General features: G+C 41.8%; 1 protein-coding gene across 4 annotated transcripts in view; it reads left to right on the forward strand.

The window, feature by feature from the left end:
- clic5a (chloride intracellular channel 5a) overlaps positions 1–19,832 on the forward strand; it is a 1,193,419-nt gene extending 1,173,587 nt beyond the window's left edge. For all 4 annotated transcript variants that reach the window (XM_051924446.1, XM_051924447.1, XM_028796400.2 and 1 more), the window contains 3 exons: positions 3,413–3,519; positions 13,460–13,641; positions 19,225–19,832. In XM_051924446.1, coding sequence (XP_051780406.1) covers positions 3,413–3,519; positions 13,460–13,641; positions 19,225–19,389 — 454 coding nt within the window. In that variant the 3' untranslated portion in view covers positions 19,390–19,832. The remainder of the gene's footprint in view (positions 1–3,412; positions 3,520–13,459; positions 13,642–19,224) is intronic.
- The last annotated feature ends 319 nt before the right edge of the window (positions 19,833–20,151 follow it).

Here is a 20,151-nt window from a genome sequence, read left to right on the forward strand (position 1 = left end):
CAACTTATGGCTCCATTGGGGTCCAGCCGTTTCGCCATTGGTCAGACACAAAGTGTACGGGTCTGTTGTGCGTCCTCAGTTTGCCTACTTTAACAGCCGGCATGGAGGAGCACAAACTAATTCTTGCATATCAGTGGGCACACATCAGTTCTGTGTAAGGTAATGTTTCTCAGACACTGGATTACTCTGACGGGGGGTCACGTCTCTCTGTTGTTGGTTCGTGAGTGGTTTCAACTGGTGGGTTACAGGTTGCCATTGTTGGTTCTTGAGTAGATTGTGGTGGGTTGCAAGCAAGTCGTTGTGGGTCGCCTAAGTGATCACCCATGTGCGATATGTCTCCCTATTTATAAATGAGCTTGTTTCACCAAAGGGGACCTTGATCAGGCTCGTTTCACTGAGAGGGTGGATTGCAAGTGCTGTCAGTGGGCTGTCGGTAAATTTTAAAAGGGCAAAAGTTCTCAGCCGTGAAAGCAGAGAAACAAAAGTGTCAGGAAGGCAGTGTGGTCTGCATACATAGCAATCAGCCATGTGGAGCAACACCAGCCAAAATAAACCTTAAAGAGCCCTCCAAGATTCAGAAAACATATGAAACCATGAGAAATAATAATAAATAATAAAATCTTGGAAGGAGACGAGACGTGATTTTCTCAGAGAGACACTTTCACGTCCCACGAGATGAGACTTTTGCGCCAAGAGATGTAACCCGGCCCGGGGCCGGAAATAAAAGACAAAGAGTAGAAGACAGAGTAGAACATTGTAAAGAATTTAAAAATGTTGGTGCGGTACACATGCAGAGCAGGTTAGAGATAATGGAAGTACAAAAATCCGAAAGTCTCAAAAAAATGATAGTAAGAATTGCATTAGTGCAAACAAACGGAAATTATTACTCAGTGAAATAACGGAACAGCGAAAAGAGATCAAATATAGTGTTTGGATTTAAACTTTTGGTCAGAGACTTGTACATTGCCTAATTCGTGTTGCCATCAGGGAAAAGTAGTGTTTCTTCCCAATGAAGAGGCGTATCCGCGAGAAATAAACGATTTGTTGTTTGCTAAAAGTGAAATCCCGCGCGAGAAAATGTCAAGACTTTATACAAAGAGATTTAAAAAAGTCCTGCCCACATAACCATGCACACGGTTCAATCATTTCTCATTTGTGTGAATGCTATTGTCAGACACAGTTCATGTAGAGAGAAAGAAACGATATTCACTCATACGTTATACGTTGTGTTGTCACAATGTTATTCCAAACACGGAATCAAAATTCAATTGACGAAAAGGTAAAGATCGAATATATGAACATAAGTGATATGACAGAAGTATGTAGATATTGTTTGGCTTTAAAATTTAAGTCGGAGATTTGTAGATCGTCTAATTCATGTTGCCATCAGGGAAAAGTAGTGTTACTTCCCAATAAGGAGGCATACCCGCGAGAATTAAAAGATTTGTTGTTTGGTGAAAGTGAAATCCCGTAAGAGAAAATTTCAAGCCCCCCGAGACAAAACTTTTTGCAAAGAGATTTGGAAAAGATCTGCCCACATCTAAAACATTAACAACCGCACACACGGTTCAAACATTTCTCATTTGTGTGAATGCTATTGTCAGACACAGTTTGTGTAGAGAGAAAGAAACGATATTCACTCACGGGCAGTTATACGTTGCGTTGTCCCGATGTAATTCCAATCACGGAATCAAAATTCAATGCGATATTGACGAAAAGATAAAAGTGAAAAGAGATTGAATATATGGACATCGGTGATATGACAGAAGTATGTAGATATTCTTCGGCTTTAAACTTTAAGTCAGAGACTTGCAGATCATCTAATTCGTGTTGCCATCAAGGAGAAGTAGTGTTACCTCCCAATGAAGAGGCGTATCCACGAGAATTAAAAGATTTGTTTTTTGGTTAAAGTGAAATCCACATACGTGAGCGACAGTACGCTGGTACGTAGTGCAGGAGAGGGGTTTAGCGAGTGAAGCCCCCTAGTAATAATAATAATAGCAAAAGATTTATTACTGTGGCTGCTTTTGGCAATTTCTAGAATAGTATTATCTATTTGTTTTCCTGTGGTCCTTGGCTGTAAGTATGAATCGCCTCAACTCAGTTGACCGTAAATTGCCGCATGACTGTAGGAATTTGGAGGACTCAAATTAACAAAATACTAAAGACAAACTAACAGAGACCTTTCCGTCCCTGGTGTCTAACTATATAAAGATGCATGTGAATGCTGGAACCAAGGTTGTCCACACGCTTTGCAAGCAGGGAAGCTGTGACATCTTGGGTCACCGTGTGTCTACAGCTTCGTGAACTTGTGTGAAGTACACTGTGAGCTCCATTGTTCCCTTCTTAAAGGCTTCATGTAGGGTTAACCCAAGGAATTACTTTACTGGTCAGCAGACCTGCCCTGAAGGTGAGAGAACCACAACTCATGTCTCTTAAACTATGCTGTCCTCTTGTAAGACTGAGCTGCAGAGGACTCTCCTTCAGTCCATGAGGACCCAAGAAATGCTGGAGTATCTCGAGGAACTCTGGCAAGACAATGATTGCCAATTTGATGTCAGTCAGTCAGTCATTGTCCAACCCGCTATATCCTAACACAGGGGGTCTGCTGGAGCCAATCCCAGCCAGCACAGGGCGCAAGGCAGGAACAAACCCCGGGCAGGGCACCAGCCCACCGCAGGGCACATGCACCCACACACCAAGCACACACTAGGGACAATTTAGGATCGCCAATGCACCTAACCTGCATGTCTTTGGACTGTGGGAGGAAACCGGAGCACCCGAAGGAAACCCACACAGACACTGGGAGAACATGCAAACTCCACACAGGGAGGACACGAGAAGCGAACCCAGGTCCAATTTGATGTCTCATCTGAAAATAATTGCAACAGTCATTTCTCGAATGGAATGAAGTTTTGGGACCACTGAAGTTCTTTCTGTGTCATCAACCCTTCTGTTTCCACTTCAGACTTTAACTCAGTGATTCTTAATATTTTTTTTTTCACGTGAGCCTATCTTACCTTTCTTAGTGTCCATTACGAACGTCAGATCGGGTGGGTGGTCCCACCTGGAGAATCACTTCCAACATTCATAACAGAACAATGTTGATTGCTTAAACTGCCTGCAGCAAATCCATGGATTACACCTGTGAATCACAACCCAGCAATAAGCCCACCCATGACCCACTTTGGGTTACGACCCATACTTTAAGAAACCGTGCTTTAACTGAATCAATCTTAACGGTTAAGAGTTCCACACGTCAATGATGGTGTCTTAGAATCTGAAGATCTCCTGTCCATTTCTGACCTGAATTGGATCTCAGACCTACCTTCTGCTTTTGGCTCAGCGTGGTTTGTTTCCTCAGCACAGCACTTACATCTCACTACCATTTTGCTTTTGTTTTTCCTTGCAGGTACCCTAAGCTTGCAGCTAAAAATCGGGAGTCCAACACTGCTGGCAATGACATTTTCGCTAAGTTCTCAGCCTACATTAAGAACACAAAGCCAGAGGCTAATGAAGGTAAGTGGATAGTAGGTGTATCAAACATCCTAATGGATTATACGTTACACACGATGGGGTTACCCCTAGCTGTCCCCAAACCCAAGTAAGACCAAAGATTTCCAGAAGGATGATACAGCAAGTGGTTTTATTACAAAAATAAGACGTATTGTACAGTACACTGCGGTGGGTTGGCACCCTACCCAGGATTGGTTCCCTGCCTTGTGCCCTGTGTTGGCTGGGATTGGCTCCAGCAGACCCCCGTGACCCTGTGTTTGGATTCAGCGGGTTGGAAAATGGATGGATGGATGTACAGTACACCCCCAAAATTCACGGGGGTTACATTCCTAGAGCACCTGCAAATTGTGAAAAACCACGACTTTTAAATGCCTATTTTTATAGTTTCAACCCTAAATACAGTATGCCCCCAAAGCACTTTCATTTTGTTGCAAACTCAGCTTAATACATTACCTAAAAACAGAATGGAAAGGTGAACCCGTATACTGTACAGTACTGTACTCCTATGTCTCCCGTGGTGCTAAATGTAAAATCCTGAGGTTACCGCTATACGTATTGTAATTCATGCAAGCGCGTTTTCTTTGGTATGCGCTGTAGTTTTCTTTGTTATAAGTAGAGTAAATACATAATAATTTCATTTAATTAAAATACAGTAAAATGTACGGTGATGATATGATATTGATATATTCATATGATGATATGAATGATATTGATGATGATGATGAAGTAGCTGTGCAGTACGATGCAGAGGATTCAAAACTCTTCGGGTGGCGCCTCTTCATCAGGCGCTTCAGGAGGAGTCGTATCTTTGGACAGGTCTTCTTCTGGTGGGGTTTCGTGCTGACTTTTCTTTATAGGCTTCAGGAACATTGTGATGGGAGGTTGCTACATTGTCTCCTGTAGCGAACTGCTGGTACAATTTCCGTGCTTTCTCACGGATGATGTTACCATCCAAGGGAATGTTCTTCGGTGATCCACAGTGCCAAGGCAGATTCCATCCTGACGATATTTTTATTCCTTAGGGTCGTTACCTTTTTGGCACTATCACAGAAACTTACAGATACGGTACTCCAGATCACTGCTTCGTTCTTCTTTATGTAGCATACTGTGCTTTCATTAATGCCATAGTGGCGCGCTACTGCAGCAGTAGCAGTTCAGTAGCAGTTCAGCCTTCTCCTGGAGTGTTTTAAACTTCTTCTGGCACTTAGGCTTAGTGCTAGAAGCCTTAGACGGTGCAGGGTGATTCAATGACATCGTGTGCGTTTAAAAATAACAAAACAATAACAAAATGGTAAACACGGGGACACTCAGATGGAGACGCGTCACAAAGCAGCAGTCAATCATCAGCAAGGAGAAATGAATAACGTTCTTGGATTGGCTACTTTCACCATCCCAAACCGCGTTTCCCTCAGCGGTGGTAAACCCACTCACCAGGAGACGCGTCACAGGGCAGCAGTCAATCAGCAGCAAGGAGAAATGAATAACGCTCTCGGATTGGCTACTTTCACCATCCCAAACCGTGTTTCCCTTAGCGGTTGCTTCCTGTTCTCTCTACAGCACAATATTGCCACGAAAAAAGCCATAAAAAATTGCGGAGGATTTTTGTGCTTTCTGCTAACAATTAATAATTAGGTTCTAAGAAAAAATCCGCGAACGACTGAGTCCGCGAACCCTGAACCACGACTTTGCGGGGGTCTACCATATAAGGGAGGATTAACACATGGGGAGGAAGCACAAAACACAAAAGAATACAGAAGCTAATGTGTGCCTTGGTATGACGCGATGACCATACTTACCTAGCACATTCTTTTACACCTCCTATACTTCTTTCTCCACCTTTGTCCTTTCTTACAACCACCAGATGAGCTCTCACCATAACAGTTCTCTTGACTCAGGACTTCTCAGTAGTGGGAAGAATCTTTGAAGGGGTTTTCACACTCCCAGTTTGTTTGCTTTCTGCCGATTCAAGAGATGTTTAATTAGCTAGTTTCAATGGAGGCTCTGATCCGGGGGTCTGAGTGTCTGGGCTTGCGACTGTCCTGATAAAAACCAACAGCCAGGACTTTAATGACCTCTTGGGCACGGCCATCAGCAGTGTGACTGTCTGTGATGAGAGTGTCGACCTCATCACCTCTGCAGAGACATTCATGTCTCTGGTGCCTCTTCCTGTGAAGTTAGTAGACGGATTGGGAGAGCATGGGAGGGTCATGAGGTCAATGGAAAGGGGTGTGTGGCACTCCTGATATCTATGCAAAAGGACGAAGGTCCAAGTCTTTAGAGTCTTGTCCTGTCTTGCTATATGGTTGTGAGACATGGATGCTATCCAGTGACCTGAGATGAAGACTGGACTCCTTCATGTGTGTCTCTTCAGAGAATCCTTGGGTACCGCTAGTTTGACTTTGTGTTCTCATGGAGTCTCGAATGAGGCACATTATCTGCATTGTGAGGGAGCGTCAGATACGGCACTACGGCCATGTGGCATGATTACCCCGACTGTGATCCTCATTGTTGACAACCCGGGTGGCTGGACCAGGCCAAGGGGACATCCATGTAACACCTGGCTGTTGCAGACAGACGGTCATTTATGGAGGGTGGGACTGGACCGCGTGTCGGCCTGGTGGATCTGTTTCATTGTGTGATGAACACTGCACCACTGCATGCTCCCCAACCTGACTTAACTTGAATCTCCTGTTAGTTTGGTTTCACATGGCGAAAAGCGGACCAGAAGTAGCAAGAAATGCCCTGCAGGTGTGTCGTGGACTTCTTTTGTTGGACAGAACCTGTCACTTTCCCTGAAGAAATTGTCACGAAGATTCGCCAAGAGCTGTGCTTGTACACTGGAAAATGTTTGATGAATTAGGAGGGTTTGTTTACCAAGTAGACCTCTCTGCCTTTTATCTGAAAACTAGAAGCGAGCCTGAAAGTAAGTGCACGCTTCATGGAGGCGCATCTGTTGTAAGCTGTGCTGAGGCCACACAGTGATGTGCCTCAATTTCACGCAGACAGTAGACGTATCGAGTGATTTTCATTTCACTGTAGGATGTTGAGTGTTTACTCTCCGGTGGCTTTGAGTGTCACCTCTGTTCAGGTTATCTCAAATGACATGTCTGCTGTCTTCAGGCCTGTAAATATTTTTTTTTAATGTTGATTGCCTTTGAAATGTGCTATTCACACTTACTACATTATGTTACTCCATAATGTTTGGGACACAGGCATGTTTTTCCTCGACCTGTCCCTCGGCTCCACAGTTTAAAATTACAAATCAAACAATTCAGATATTGTGATTAAAGTGCACACTGCAGACTTTCATTTAAAGAGATGTACAGTCATATGAACAAGTTTGGGACCCCCTCTCAGCCTGCATAATAATTTACTTTCAACAAAAAAGATAACAGTGGTATGTCTTTCATTTCCTAGGAACATCTGAGTACTGCGGTGTTTTACAAACAAAGATTTTTAGTGACGCAGTATTTAGTTGTATGAAATTAAATCAAATGTGAAAAACTGGCTGTGCACAAATGTGGGTCCCCTTGTCATTGTGCTGATTTGAATGCCTGTCACTGCTCAATGCTGATTACTTACAACACCAAATTGGTTGGATGAGCTCATTAAGCCTTGAACTTCATAGACAGGTGTGTCCAATCAGGAGATATAAAGGTATTTAAGGAGGTCAATTACAAGTTGTGCTTCCTTCTCTATGACTCTCCTCTGAAGAGTGACAGCATGGGATCCTCAAAGCAACTCTCCAAAGATCTGAAAACAAAGATTGTTGAGTCTCCTGGTTTAGGGGAAGGCTACAAAAAGCCATCTCAGAGGTTTAAACTGTCAGTGTCAACGGTAAGGAATGGAATCAGGAAATGGAAGGCCACAGGCACAGTTGCTGTTAAACCCAGCAGGTCTGGCAGGCCAAGAAAAACACAAGATCGGCATATGGGCAGGATTGTGAGAATGGTGACAGACAACCCACAGATCACCTCCAAAGACCTGCAAGAACATCTGGCTGCAGATGGTGTATCTGTACATCGTTCTACAATTCAGCGCAATTTACACAAAGAACATCTGTATGGCAGGGTGATGAGAAAGAAGCCCTTTCTGCACTCACGCCACAAACAGAGTCGCTTGTTGTATGCCAATGCTCATTTAGACAAGCCAGATTCATTTTGGAACAAAGTGCTTTGGACTGATGAGACAAAAATTGAGTTATTTGGTCATAACAAAAAGCTATTTGCATGGAGGTAGAAGAACATCACATTCCAAGAAAAACACCTGCTACCTACTGTCAAATTTGGTGGAGGTTCCATCATGCTGTGGGGCTGTGTGGCTAGTTCAGGGACTGGGGCCCTTGTTAAAGTTGAGGGTCAGATGAATTCAACCCAATATCAACAAATTCTTCAGGATAATGTTCAAGTATCAGTCACAAAGTTGAAGTTACGCAGGGGTTGGATATTCCAACAAGACAATGACCCAAAACACAGTTGGAAATCTACAAAGGCATTCATGCAGAGGGATGAATGTTCTGGAATGGCCGTCACAGTCCCCTGACTTGAATGTCATTGATAATCGATGGGATGATTTGAAGCAGGCTGTCCATCAAATTTAACTGAACTGGAGAGATTTTGTATGAAGAATGGTCAGAAATACCTCCATCCAGAATCCAGACACTCATCAGAGGCTATAGGAGGACAGCGTCTAGAGGCTGTTAGATTTACAAAAGGAGGCTCAACTAAGTATTGATGTCATATCTCTGTTGGGGTGCCCACATTTATGCACCTGTCTGATTTTTTTATGATGCATATTGCATATTTTCTGTGAATCCAATAAACTTAACGTCACTGCTGAAATACTACTGTTTCTATAAGGCATGTCGTATATTAAAAGGAAGTTGCTACTTTGAAAGCTTAGCCAATGACAAACAAAAATCCAACGAATTAAGAGGGGTTCCCAAACTTTTTCATATGACTGTATAATGTAATGGGCTAGGATTCAGCGTACGGTGGAACCTCGGTTTGCGAGCATAATTTGTTCTAGAAACGTGCTCGCAGTCCAAAGCACTCGTATATCAAACTGAATTTCCCCATAAGAAATAATGGAAACTCAGATGATTCGTTCCACAACCCAAAACTATTCATGTAAAAATGATTAATACAAAATATAAAGTAAAAATACATAAAACAAATTAACCTGCACTTTACCTTTGAAAAGAATCATGGCTGGTGTAAGTGAGTTTCTAAACTCTTGTGGGATTCCACCCAATGGGACGACACGCGGAAGAGCATCCCAAAGCAATCGCAGTCTCCCAGCGCTGTAGCAGTTCACCATAAAAGTGAATCCGAAAAGATCGCGGACATGCTATAAGTGCCTGCTGTCGATGTATGATACAAGGAACAAGGAACATTACAAATGCGCAGGTTCCTGCCTGACCGCTGTGTCTGTGTATAAATAACCACGCTGTTGCTGTTTCAAGCTGAATAAAGCTGGTGTTGCTAAAGTACTGAGACTCAGCTTTGTGTTTTAGTGTGCAAGACAGGGACTTGCATGTCACAGCACACACATAACCGCGCGCGCACACACACAGTCACTATGCTGTAGTAATTAGTATACGCTCGTACGGATGTTGACCATATGAGTGAGGCACACCGACTCAGACGGTGAATAGGAGACGATTACCCACAATCCCGCAGCGAGAGAGAGAAGAACCATCAGCTCAGTTGTGATCACATGACGCTCAGCAGACAAACTACTCGTACTGCAAGACCTCGCTCGTTTATCAAGTCAAAATTTATATTAAATTTTTGCTTGTCTTGCAAAACACTCGTAAACCAAGTTACTCGCAAACCGAGGTTCCACTGTATTAAAGAAATTGACATTTCTGTGCATTGCTTATTGTAATGGGCTATAAATCAGTGTTTTAAAGAAAAGGCGATTTTCCTGGAAAATTCTGGTGCAGGTTATTGTTGATGGCTATCTACAGGACATAAATGTTTACCTATCTTGTAGTACTAGGGTGTTGTACCATGTTAGCCATTATGAATGTAGTGAAAAGTCCGGTAAAATGATCCCTTTTATTGGCTAACTAAAGAGATTACAATATGCAGGCTTTCGAGGTGACTCAGGCCCCTTCTGCAGGTGAGATGTAATACAGAAAGTGGAGTTCCCTGTGTTTATATACACACTAGGACAAGAAACAACATTGGAAAAACTTTAAGTGAGATATCTTAAGTGGTTTCTTATCCTTGCAGATGTCCTAGAACAAAGTTGCTCTGCAAACAGAATATTGTAGGTGTGTATGATTGGATTCCTTATCATGATGCCTTTCGGGATAAGATTTTCCTTTTTGCATTTCGTTAAGAAGAAAATTTATAGACAGCGTTATTTGTCCTAGTGTGCATCATCACAACAACCAGTGCAGAGAAACCCCGGGGTTTGGATTCTTATCAGCCATTGCCGAGGACTTACACGGGGAGGTTGTTTGTATTTTCGGGTAGAAGAAAAATATCACTTCAGCCAATATTCAGTTATCGCCCGGACTTTTATTAGCTTTGGACTCATTTATCACACACATTTCAACTGCCGTTTATCATTAATCTGTGTTTGTGCTCCGTGTTTATTTATTTATTGTTTAGGGGCAAGGGAGGGTTTTTGTAAATATTATTATTGTACATTCGTGTGTTCATATAAATCTATATATATAAAAGGCAAAGCCCTCACTGACTCTTCACTAATTCTTCCACTTTCCATACAGGTGGGAAGCTGAAATTTCATGTGCTCATTCCTTGCAGTGTACTTACAAAAGTTAGGATTGTTTCATGTCCTATTACAACACCCAAGGAGGGGGGAACGGGTGTACCCCTTAAACTGTATATATAGATAGGGGAAACCCCTCCTCACTATTTCTGTGACTTCCAATATACGTAGCAAGCCCAAATTTCCCACGCTTATCCTTTACACTGTACCTACAAACATTCAGTATGTTTCATTTTGCACTGTACCCCATAACGAACTTTCGAAAATAACATCTTCTTTTTGGCAGTTCTCACCATTATGCTGTAAGGAACTTTCAGAACTTGACCTCTCCTTTTGTTGGTTTCATTCCTTATTTCCATTAACAGACAATTTATTCAACGGCAGAGACGCACAAACGGCCCCCCCAGTCCCCCTTCCTTTTTCCGCACACCTACCACACGGTTGGCTCCCTGCCTATATACATTAACGATATCCCGCGCTAATATGCCTCCTCACTCGCTTCTTTACTTTCTTCAGCTGTTCGTCGTGCTCACCGTTCCCTTCTTCTTTACTCCACCGCTTCAAGCCTCTTATTGTTCACCTTGCTTCACGTCTTCCTGCTGGTGACTCCTGCCTTTTCATTTAGTTTTTTCACACTCTTAATCTTCCGGCCATGCCTCCGCATACTCTACTTTTGAAGGTCGGCGCTCCAATGATGTTACTACGAAACTTATAGCCATCAAAAGTTTGTAGCGGCACCAGGCTTCAGATCAAATCTCTGCACAAGAACCCCATTGAGGCAACTGTCTTCACTGGAGCTGGCTCACCATCCATGAAAATAACCATACTAGCCCAATATGTTAACAAAATTTGAAGCAATTAAAATATAATCTTAATCTTTAATCATTGATCCATGATTGTTTACTGTGTCTGTTTACTAAGATCACAATATCACCATTCACTCAATACAGAAAGTCAGAGAATTTTTCAAATGAGAACTTTTTAGTGAACCAGGATGAGCATGAAGATTGTATTCAATTAATTCATAAATGGTAGTGAAAAGATAATATTTACTAAATTTGGACGTAAGTTTTAATGTAAACACATGTCGAAAATACCTATATTTTGACTTTGAATTAAATTGTTTTTTAGCAATGCAGTCAAAGTGTTGCAATAATATTGTTGTGTTGATTGTTCAATTTTATTTGTCTGCATTTGTGTCTACTGTGCTACTCCAGCTGAATGATTATTGTTGTTATTATTGATGTGGCTGCTGAATCTTAAAAAATAAACACAACAAATACATGTTGAAAAATGTAAATGTACATAAATCTTGCACAAACATTACCTATAAATCAAGCCTAAATTAATTTAAAAAATACAAAGTAGCTTACAGTGCCTTTCAAAAAATATTGAAAACCTCAGCTATGTTGGTATTAAAGACTACTTCGCTGCTGCAAAGCGCGGGTATTTTGCTAGTATATATATATATATATATATATATATATATATATATATTCACTGCATTCGTAGTCTGAATCACAATCTGATTGTATGGGTGGTTAACTACCAGGTAACGCTTGTGGTTGATCAGCAAGTCGGCTAACATCCGCCACGGTGCCATCTTTCAGTTGTGAGAAGCAGATCATAGAATGGTTGAAAATAGTTTACTGTCAAATAATGCAAAGAGTACGCGACACGTGTTTCGCCCTAATTCTGGGCTCATCAGGCATACACACTCACTGCGCTCCCTCTCAGGAATCGAACCTTGGACGTCAGCGCTAGAGGCGATGCCCCTAACGTCGCGCCACGGCGTGTGGTTCGTTCGTTTGACAGCATGTAGATCGGGGTAATTACATTCACGGCATTCGTAGTCCGAATCACAATCTGATTGTATGGGTGGTTACCTACCAGGTAACGCTTGTGGTTGGTCAGCAAGTCGGCTAACATCCTATATATATAGATAGATAGATAGATAGATAGATAGATAGATAGATAGATAGATAGATAGATAGATAGATAGATAGATAGATAGATAGATAGATAGATAGATAGATAGATGTGAAGGCACTATATGATAGATAGATAAATACATGTGAAAGGCACTATATGATAGATAGATAGATAGATAGATAGATAGATAGATAGATAGATAGATAGATAGATAGATAGATAGATAGATAGAGTGAAAGGCACTATATGATAGATAGATAGATAGATAGATAGATAGATAGATAGATAGATAGATAGATAGATAGATAGATAGAGTGAAAGGCACTATATGATAGATAGATGTGAAGGCACTATATGATAGATAGATAAATAGATGTGAAAGGCACTATATGATAGATAGATAGATAGATATATAGATAGAGTGAAAGGCACTATATGATAGATAGATAGATAGATAGATAGATAGATAGATAGATAGATAGATAGATAGATAGATAGATAGATAGAGTGAAAGGCACTATATGATAGATAGATAGATAGATAGATAGATAGATAGATAGATAGATAGATAGATAGATAGATAGATAGATAGATAGATAGATAGATAGATAGATGTGAAGGCACTATATGATAGATAGATAAATAGATGTGAAAGGCACTATATGATAGATAGATAGATAGATAGATAGATAGATAGATAGATAGATAGATAGATAGATAGATAGATAGATAGATAGATAGATTATTGAAAGGCACTCTATAATAGATAGATAGATAGATAGATAGATATATAGATAGAGTGAAAGGCACTATATGATAGATAGATAGATAGATAGATAGATAGATAGATAGATAGATAGATAGATAGATAGATAGATAGATAGATAGATAGATGTGAAGGCACTATATGATAGATAGATAAATAGATGTAAAAGGCACTATATGATAGATAGATAGATAGATAGATAGATAGATAGATAGATAGATAGATAGATAGATAGATAGATAGATAGATAGATAGATAGATAGATAGATAGATAAAGCACCTTTCATTTCTGTTTACCTTATTGTAGAGCACTTTTCACAGCTATTTATTTTATACACTGTTTTTTTCCTTTATCCATATGTCTAGTCTCAAGTTAATGTGGTACCTTTTATGGAGACAACCATCACAAGGTGCTATATAAAAGACAAGACTGATACGGTTTCATAAGGAGAGGGCTAGAATTAAATCTCTATATCTGTATTTCCTCTCATGTGCCCCCAGGCCTGGAAAACACCCTGACAAAGGCCTTGAAGAAGTTGGACACCTACCTGAACACTCCCCAGCCTGACGAGGTGGACTCTGACAGTGTTGAAAATGTGACCGTGTCAAAACGCAGGTTTCTGGACGGGGATGAGCTGACACTCGCCGACTGCAACCTCCTGCCAAAGCTTCACATCGTAAAGGTGAGCTGCCATAGTCTGCATTGTAAAAACGTCAAATTACAGAAAACCATCAAGTACTTCTGACTTTGCGTCGCTAATCGCTGAAGTCTTCCAATGTCCCTTCCAGACGTTTTTAAGAGCCTACAAGCTGCGTGTCTCACTCGACTCTTGTTGTAGAGATGATTGCTGGTTTCCCTGTTCGTTGCCATTCCCTTTAGTCTCCACTAGGTGTCCCCCAAATTTGAGACTCACCGTTTGACTCCGGGGGGGGTTGTGTGTTTCTCCCATCCTCCTATCCCATGAAGCCTGTCTGACTCATAACATAATCTTCTCAAACCTTTGAGGGAGTCCACAGCCTATCCTGGCAGCACTGGACACAAGCCTGGATAGGATGCAAGTCCATCACGAGGTCCCACGAGTTCTGAGCTGAATTTATTTTCAATTCTTTCTGTCCTTCTCTTGCATCTTTCCTCACTTTGTGGGGATTTGGTTACATGTAGAATTCAATTCTGTTGCTTAAAAAATGAATAGAAGTGCATTTAAGAATTTTAAATGTGGTGCCATTGTTACTTTTTAGGGGCATGTCTGTTTTGTGGCCCATGTTTTTTTTTCTTACTGTTTGCTAGAGGTTTGTTACCCAAAAGTCACTGGGAGTGCACACCATGTGATGTCATCAATATGACAGTTTCAAGGTTGGCACAAAGCACCCCCTAGTCACACGAGATTGGATTAAACCCTGAGAGCTAACGTGAGCAATTCTTCAGTGTACTGGTCTTTGGCAGTGACTTTTTGTCTGCGATTTCTGTTTGTTGTTTTACCTTAAAGAAAAGAAAAAGTTGATATTCCAGAAACAAATTTTGGATATGTCTCCTCTTCAGGTCCCTTCCAATAAAAATTTTGCATCTTTTCAATGAGACATAATACCTGTACCTATTCACACCCACATTCACCTTCACACAGTGGAATCACTAATTAATTTGACGTCATTTTCAGATTTTGGAAATGTGGAAGGCAAGTAGTTGGTGTCAGAAGTTGGAACTGAACTAGCAGCGTTACAATGCAGTACTCCAGCCAGCAGGGGGCTACACTGCCTTCTTGGGTTCACACCCTTGTTTCCATATTCACGTAATAATTCTGCATATCAAAAAATAACTTTTCAAGACAGAACATAAATAATAGATAAAGGGTTTTAAGCTTTTCTGTTTTATAATATTAATACAATAATTTAAATAAATGTACAGCTTTGTACATTATTAAAAAATTTAAATATGAAAATCTAATCATCATTCTGTAATTACAGTGGATTCAGAAACTAATCAGACCGCTTCTCTTTTTCAAATTTTTAATTTTTTTTTCTCATCTTCTACAAAGTTTTACTTTCCTCTTGGAAGGAAAAAAATTCTATTTGTTATATAGTGCCTTGCATATCTATCTATCTATCTATCTATCTATCATATAGTGTCTTTCATATCTATCATATAGTGCCTTGCACATCTATCTATCTACAGTATCTATTATATAGTGCCTTTCACATCTATCTATTATATAGTGCCTTTCACATCTATCTATCTATCTATTATATAGTGCCTTTCATATCTATCATATAGTGCCTTGCATATCTGCCTATTATATTGTGCTTTTCACATCTATCTATTATATATTACCTTTCACATCTATCAGTCTATTGATTATATAGTGCCTTGCTCATCTATCTATATACAGTATCTATTATAAAGTACCTTTCACATCTATCTATCTATCTATCTATTATAGAGTGCCTTTCACATCTATCTATCTATCTGTTATATAGTACCTTTCACATCTATCTATCTATTATATAGTACCTTTCACATCTATCTATTTATTATATAGTGCCTTTCACATCCATCTATCTATATATAATAAATACCCTAGGGTGTCAAACCAAAAATTTCTGGAATTTTTAGAATTGTTTTAAAAATAAAGCAAAAATTCCATTGCCACAAGTATTCTGGAGTCTTCCTAGGTCTGACGTGACAAGCTTCACCCACCTGGATTTGTGGAGTTTCTTCTCTGCAGATCCTCTTTAATATCTTTAAATCCTCTTTCAGTACTTTAATTTAATATTGTTTTTTGTATCAGTAAGATGCTGCTGGAGTATGTGAATTTCCCCTTGGGATTACTGTAATAAAGTATCTATCTATCTATCTATCTATCTATCTATCTATCTATCTATCTATCTATCTATCTATCTATCTATCTATCTATCTATCTATCTATCTATCTATCTATCTATCTCTTCAGCTCTGTCAGTTTGAGTGGAGACTATCAGTGGATAGCTACAGTATTTTCAGTCCTCTCCAGAGATGTTTAATTAGGCTAAGTCTCGTCTCTGGCTGACCAACTCAAGGAGATTCCCAGAGTCGTCCTCAGGCCACTCCCGTGTTGTCTTTGAATTTTGCCGCGTGTCACTGTGCTGTTAAAGGGTGACCAGTCAGTCCAATCCAGAGCTCTCTGCAGCAGGTTCTCTTTAAGGATATCTCCGTATTGAGCTTGGTTCAGCTTTTCCTTCAGCCCTGATTCGTCTCCCACCCTCAACCCCACAACATGATGCTGCCACCACCATGCTTCACTCTATCATAAACCTTAGATCAATGGAGTATTGCAGTGATGGTTATCTTTTTGGAAGTTTTTCTCATTTCCACGCACGTTCTCTGGAGCTCAGACCAAGTGGTCATTGGGTTTTTGGTCGCCTCTCTTACCATGGTCCTTCTCCATTGATTGCTCAGTTTGGATGGGCAGCCCGCTCTAGAAAGAGTGGTGGTTGTTGCAGACTTCTGAATTACGGAGGCCACTGTGCTCTCTGAAACTTTCAGTGCTGCAGGCACTTTTTGTCACCATCGTGAGATTTGTGCCTCGACTCAGTCCCGTCTCAAAGTTCAACAGCTAATTCCTTCAAACTCCTGGCTTGGTTTTTATTCAGCTGTGAAACAGGCAGTTGTGCGCCTTTCTTAATCAAATCCAGTCAGTTGAATTGACCACAGGTGGACTCCAAAGAAGCTGTGGAAACATCTTGTGGCATACGGTCGGGACACGTTACCAGAGCATTGCCTCCCCTGAAGTGGTAGAAGGCAACCCCCTGGAGCGCGGTGGTACTATGGGTTTGGAGCATGGAAACTCAACCCAGTTGGGGCCCATGGCCACCACTAGGGGGTGCCTGGAGAGCTCCTGATCCCTTAATTGCAACACTTCCACCACACCTGGAAGTGCTGCCAGAATTGTGTCAGTGAGCATTTGGAGCCCCCTCATTCACCCCCTTATCTCAATGATGATCAACAGAATGAGATGAACCTGAGCCAAATTTCACGTGTCAGAGCAAAGGGCCAGTGGGATATTTTAGTGTTTTTTTTTTTTTATTTTTAATAAATTTGCAAAACCTTGGTTCAGTTTAAGGGTTAGGTGTTAGGGTTAGGGTTTATGCAAATTCACAAACCAACCCTAAATGGGGGGTCCATCCGCTACAGGGCACACCTCCACGTACACAAACTGTACTTAACATCTGATGTGTATAGGGCACTGTGGACCACCAGACTGGCACCGCCACCTGAACCCGACACAGACAAGCGTGGGACACAAGTTCAAGGCACACACGTGTTTTTTATTTTTCTTTTACCTCGTGGGAAACGCCTTCCCGCGTTTCCCACAAGTTCAGCACAGTCTCACAAACAGAATACTCTTCTCTTCCTCTCTTTCTCTTCTCCTCCACTCCTCCGATCAAGCTTCGTCTTCCTCCTCCCGACTTCTGCCTCCTCTAGTAGTGTCTGCTGGCCCCTTTTGTAACGCCCCCAGAAGTGCTCCAGGTGCTTGATGATGTAGTTTCCTGCAGCACTTCCAGGTGTGGTGGAAGAATTGCCCAAACAGACTTAGTGGATCCTGCTACAGCACCCCCTTGCAGCACCCGCAGGGCTACACCAAACTCCAACTCCCATGAAGCCCTGCGGGAGAGTCCGAGGTACCGTTACAACCCAGGAGGGCTGCCATCTAGCATCCCAGGGGAGGTAATCCTCTGGCTTCCAGCATGGAGACGTCTCAGCTGCACGCTACAGCACTTATCTGTAGATAATTTCGCATAATTTCACATGAAGACCGTGGAGAGGCTGCTGCTTCACCACCTGAGGCCACAGGTTCAACACGCCCTCGACCCTCTGCAGTTTGCATATCAGGAGAAGGTTGGAGTGGAGGATGTCATCATCTATATGCTACACCGATCCCTCTCTCACTTGGACAGAGGCAGTGGTGCTGTAAGAATTATGTCTCTAGACTTCTCTAGCGCCTTCAACACCATCCAACCTCTGCTCCTTAGGAACAAGCTGACAGAGATGGGAGTAGATTCATACCTGGTGGCATGGATCGTGGACTATCTTAAAGACATACCTCAGTATGTGCGTCTTGAGAACTGCAGGTCTGACATTTATAGTCAGCAGCAGAGGAGCGCCACAGGGGACTGTACTTTCTCTGGTCCTGTTCAGCCTATATACATCGGACTTCCAATACAACTCGGAGTCCTGCCACGTGCAAAAGTTCGCTGATGACACTGCTATCATGGGCTGCATCAGGAATGGGCAGGAGAAGGAGTATAGGAACATCATCAATAACTTTGTTAAATGGTGCGACTCAAACCACCTACAACTGAACACCAGCAAAACCAAGGAGCTGGTGGTGGATTTTAGGAGGACCAGACCCCTCATGAACCCCGTGATCATCAGAGGTGACTGTGTGCAGATGGTGCAGACCTATAAATACCTGGGAGTGCAGCTGGATGATAAATTAGACTGGACTGCCAATACTGATGCTCTGTGTAAGAAAAGACAGAGCCGACTATACTTCCTTAGAAGACTAGCGTCCTTCAACATCTGAAATAAGATGCTGCAGATGTTCTATCAGACAATTGTGGCGAGTGCCCTCTTCTACGCGGTGGTGTGCTGGGGAGGCAGCATTAAGAAGAAAGACGCCTCACGCCTGGACAAACTGGTGAGGAAGGCAGTCTCTATTGTAGGCACGGAGCTGGACAGTCTGACATCCGTGGCAGAGCAACGGGCGCTGAGCAGACTCCTGTCAATCATGAAGAATCCACTGCATCCACTGAACAGGATCATCTCCAGACAGAGGAGCAGCTTCAGCAACAGACTGCTGTCACCGTCCTGCTCCACTGACAGACTGAGGAGATCGTTCCTCCCCCAAACTATGCGTATTTTCGGTTCCACCCGGGGGGGGGTAAACGTTAACATTATAAAAAGTTATTGTCTGTTTTTACCTGCATTATTATCAATCTTTATTTTAATATTGGTTTTTTTTATCAGTATGCTGCTGCTGGAGTATGTGAATTTCCCCTTAGGATTAATAAAGTATCTATCTATCTATCTATCTGATTTAGGGGTGTAGTAGTCACGTACTTACTGGGGTATCCCTGCACCGGATACCCCAGTAAGTACGTGACAGACAAAGTGCATAAGGGATCCAATGCTGATTTCTCCTGGTTGACTCCATGACAGTGCTTGCGTCAATGTGGTACTAATTTCTTTCCTACAACGGGTTCTAATGGCTATTTTCATTTTGTTTCCATAGATTGTTGCAAAAAAGTACCGTAACTACGAGATCCCGACAGAGCTGACGGGCATTTGGCGCTACCTGAAAAGCGCGTATGCGCGAGACGAGTTCACCAACACGTGTGCGGCAGACAAGGAGATTGAGCTGGCATACCTGGACGTGGCAAAGAGGCTGGTGAAGTAACGATCCCGGGAGACCGGAGGCCGGCGGGTCCCCTCTCTGCTGTGCCAGGCCGGCTGCTGGGTCCTTCTCTGCCTTCAAAAGTGTTTTGGAGTATTTTATGATCTTGTCTTTGGCACCATTTAATAATTTAGACTTGCCACACTGACGGCCTTAATGGAAAGATTGTACACTTTAATCTGTCTGTGTTTTTAATTTTGGGATGACGCTGGGTGGCCTCCCACCCGGAGAAACAAAACAGAAAGGGGTGCCACATTTAGTTCATGATTTCTATTTTTTAATGGATATGTTTATTTTTTTTTTTTTATTGCTCTGTGGCATTCACCGTATCCTCATAAGAGACCACGGGTTGAGGCCGAGGGTTTATTGCGAATGTGAATACCAATGTAAAATTTGAACACAATTAATATATTTTATTGTATGAAATAAATAAGGAACACAAACAACCCGGGAGTCTGCGCGAGTCACTTTGTTGTGCTGCCGTGAGTCCGTCTTTATCTTTTGAGCTCCACGTGTCTGATGTAAAGGATGGGTGGGATCCAAACAGTGGATTCAGAAAGTCCCCTTCACTTCCTGCACATTTTGTCATATTGTAGATGTCATTTGAAATGTAGACATTTGCCATTTTTGTCCATCAAGCTACACTTAATAACCCATAATGATAAAGTGAAAGCATATTTTCAGAAAGGTTTTAGAGTTTATTAAAAATAAAAAACAGAAATCCTTCCTTCTTAGGAGTACTCTATTATATAGTGCCTTTCACAT

Source organism: Erpetoichthys calabaricus, chromosome 3 (assembly GCF_900747795.2).
Source record: "Erpetoichthys calabaricus chromosome 3, fErpCal1.3, whole genome shotgun sequence".
NCBI classification, from domain to species: Eukaryota; Metazoa; Chordata; class Cladistia; order Polypteriformes; family Polypteridae; genus Erpetoichthys; species Erpetoichthys calabaricus.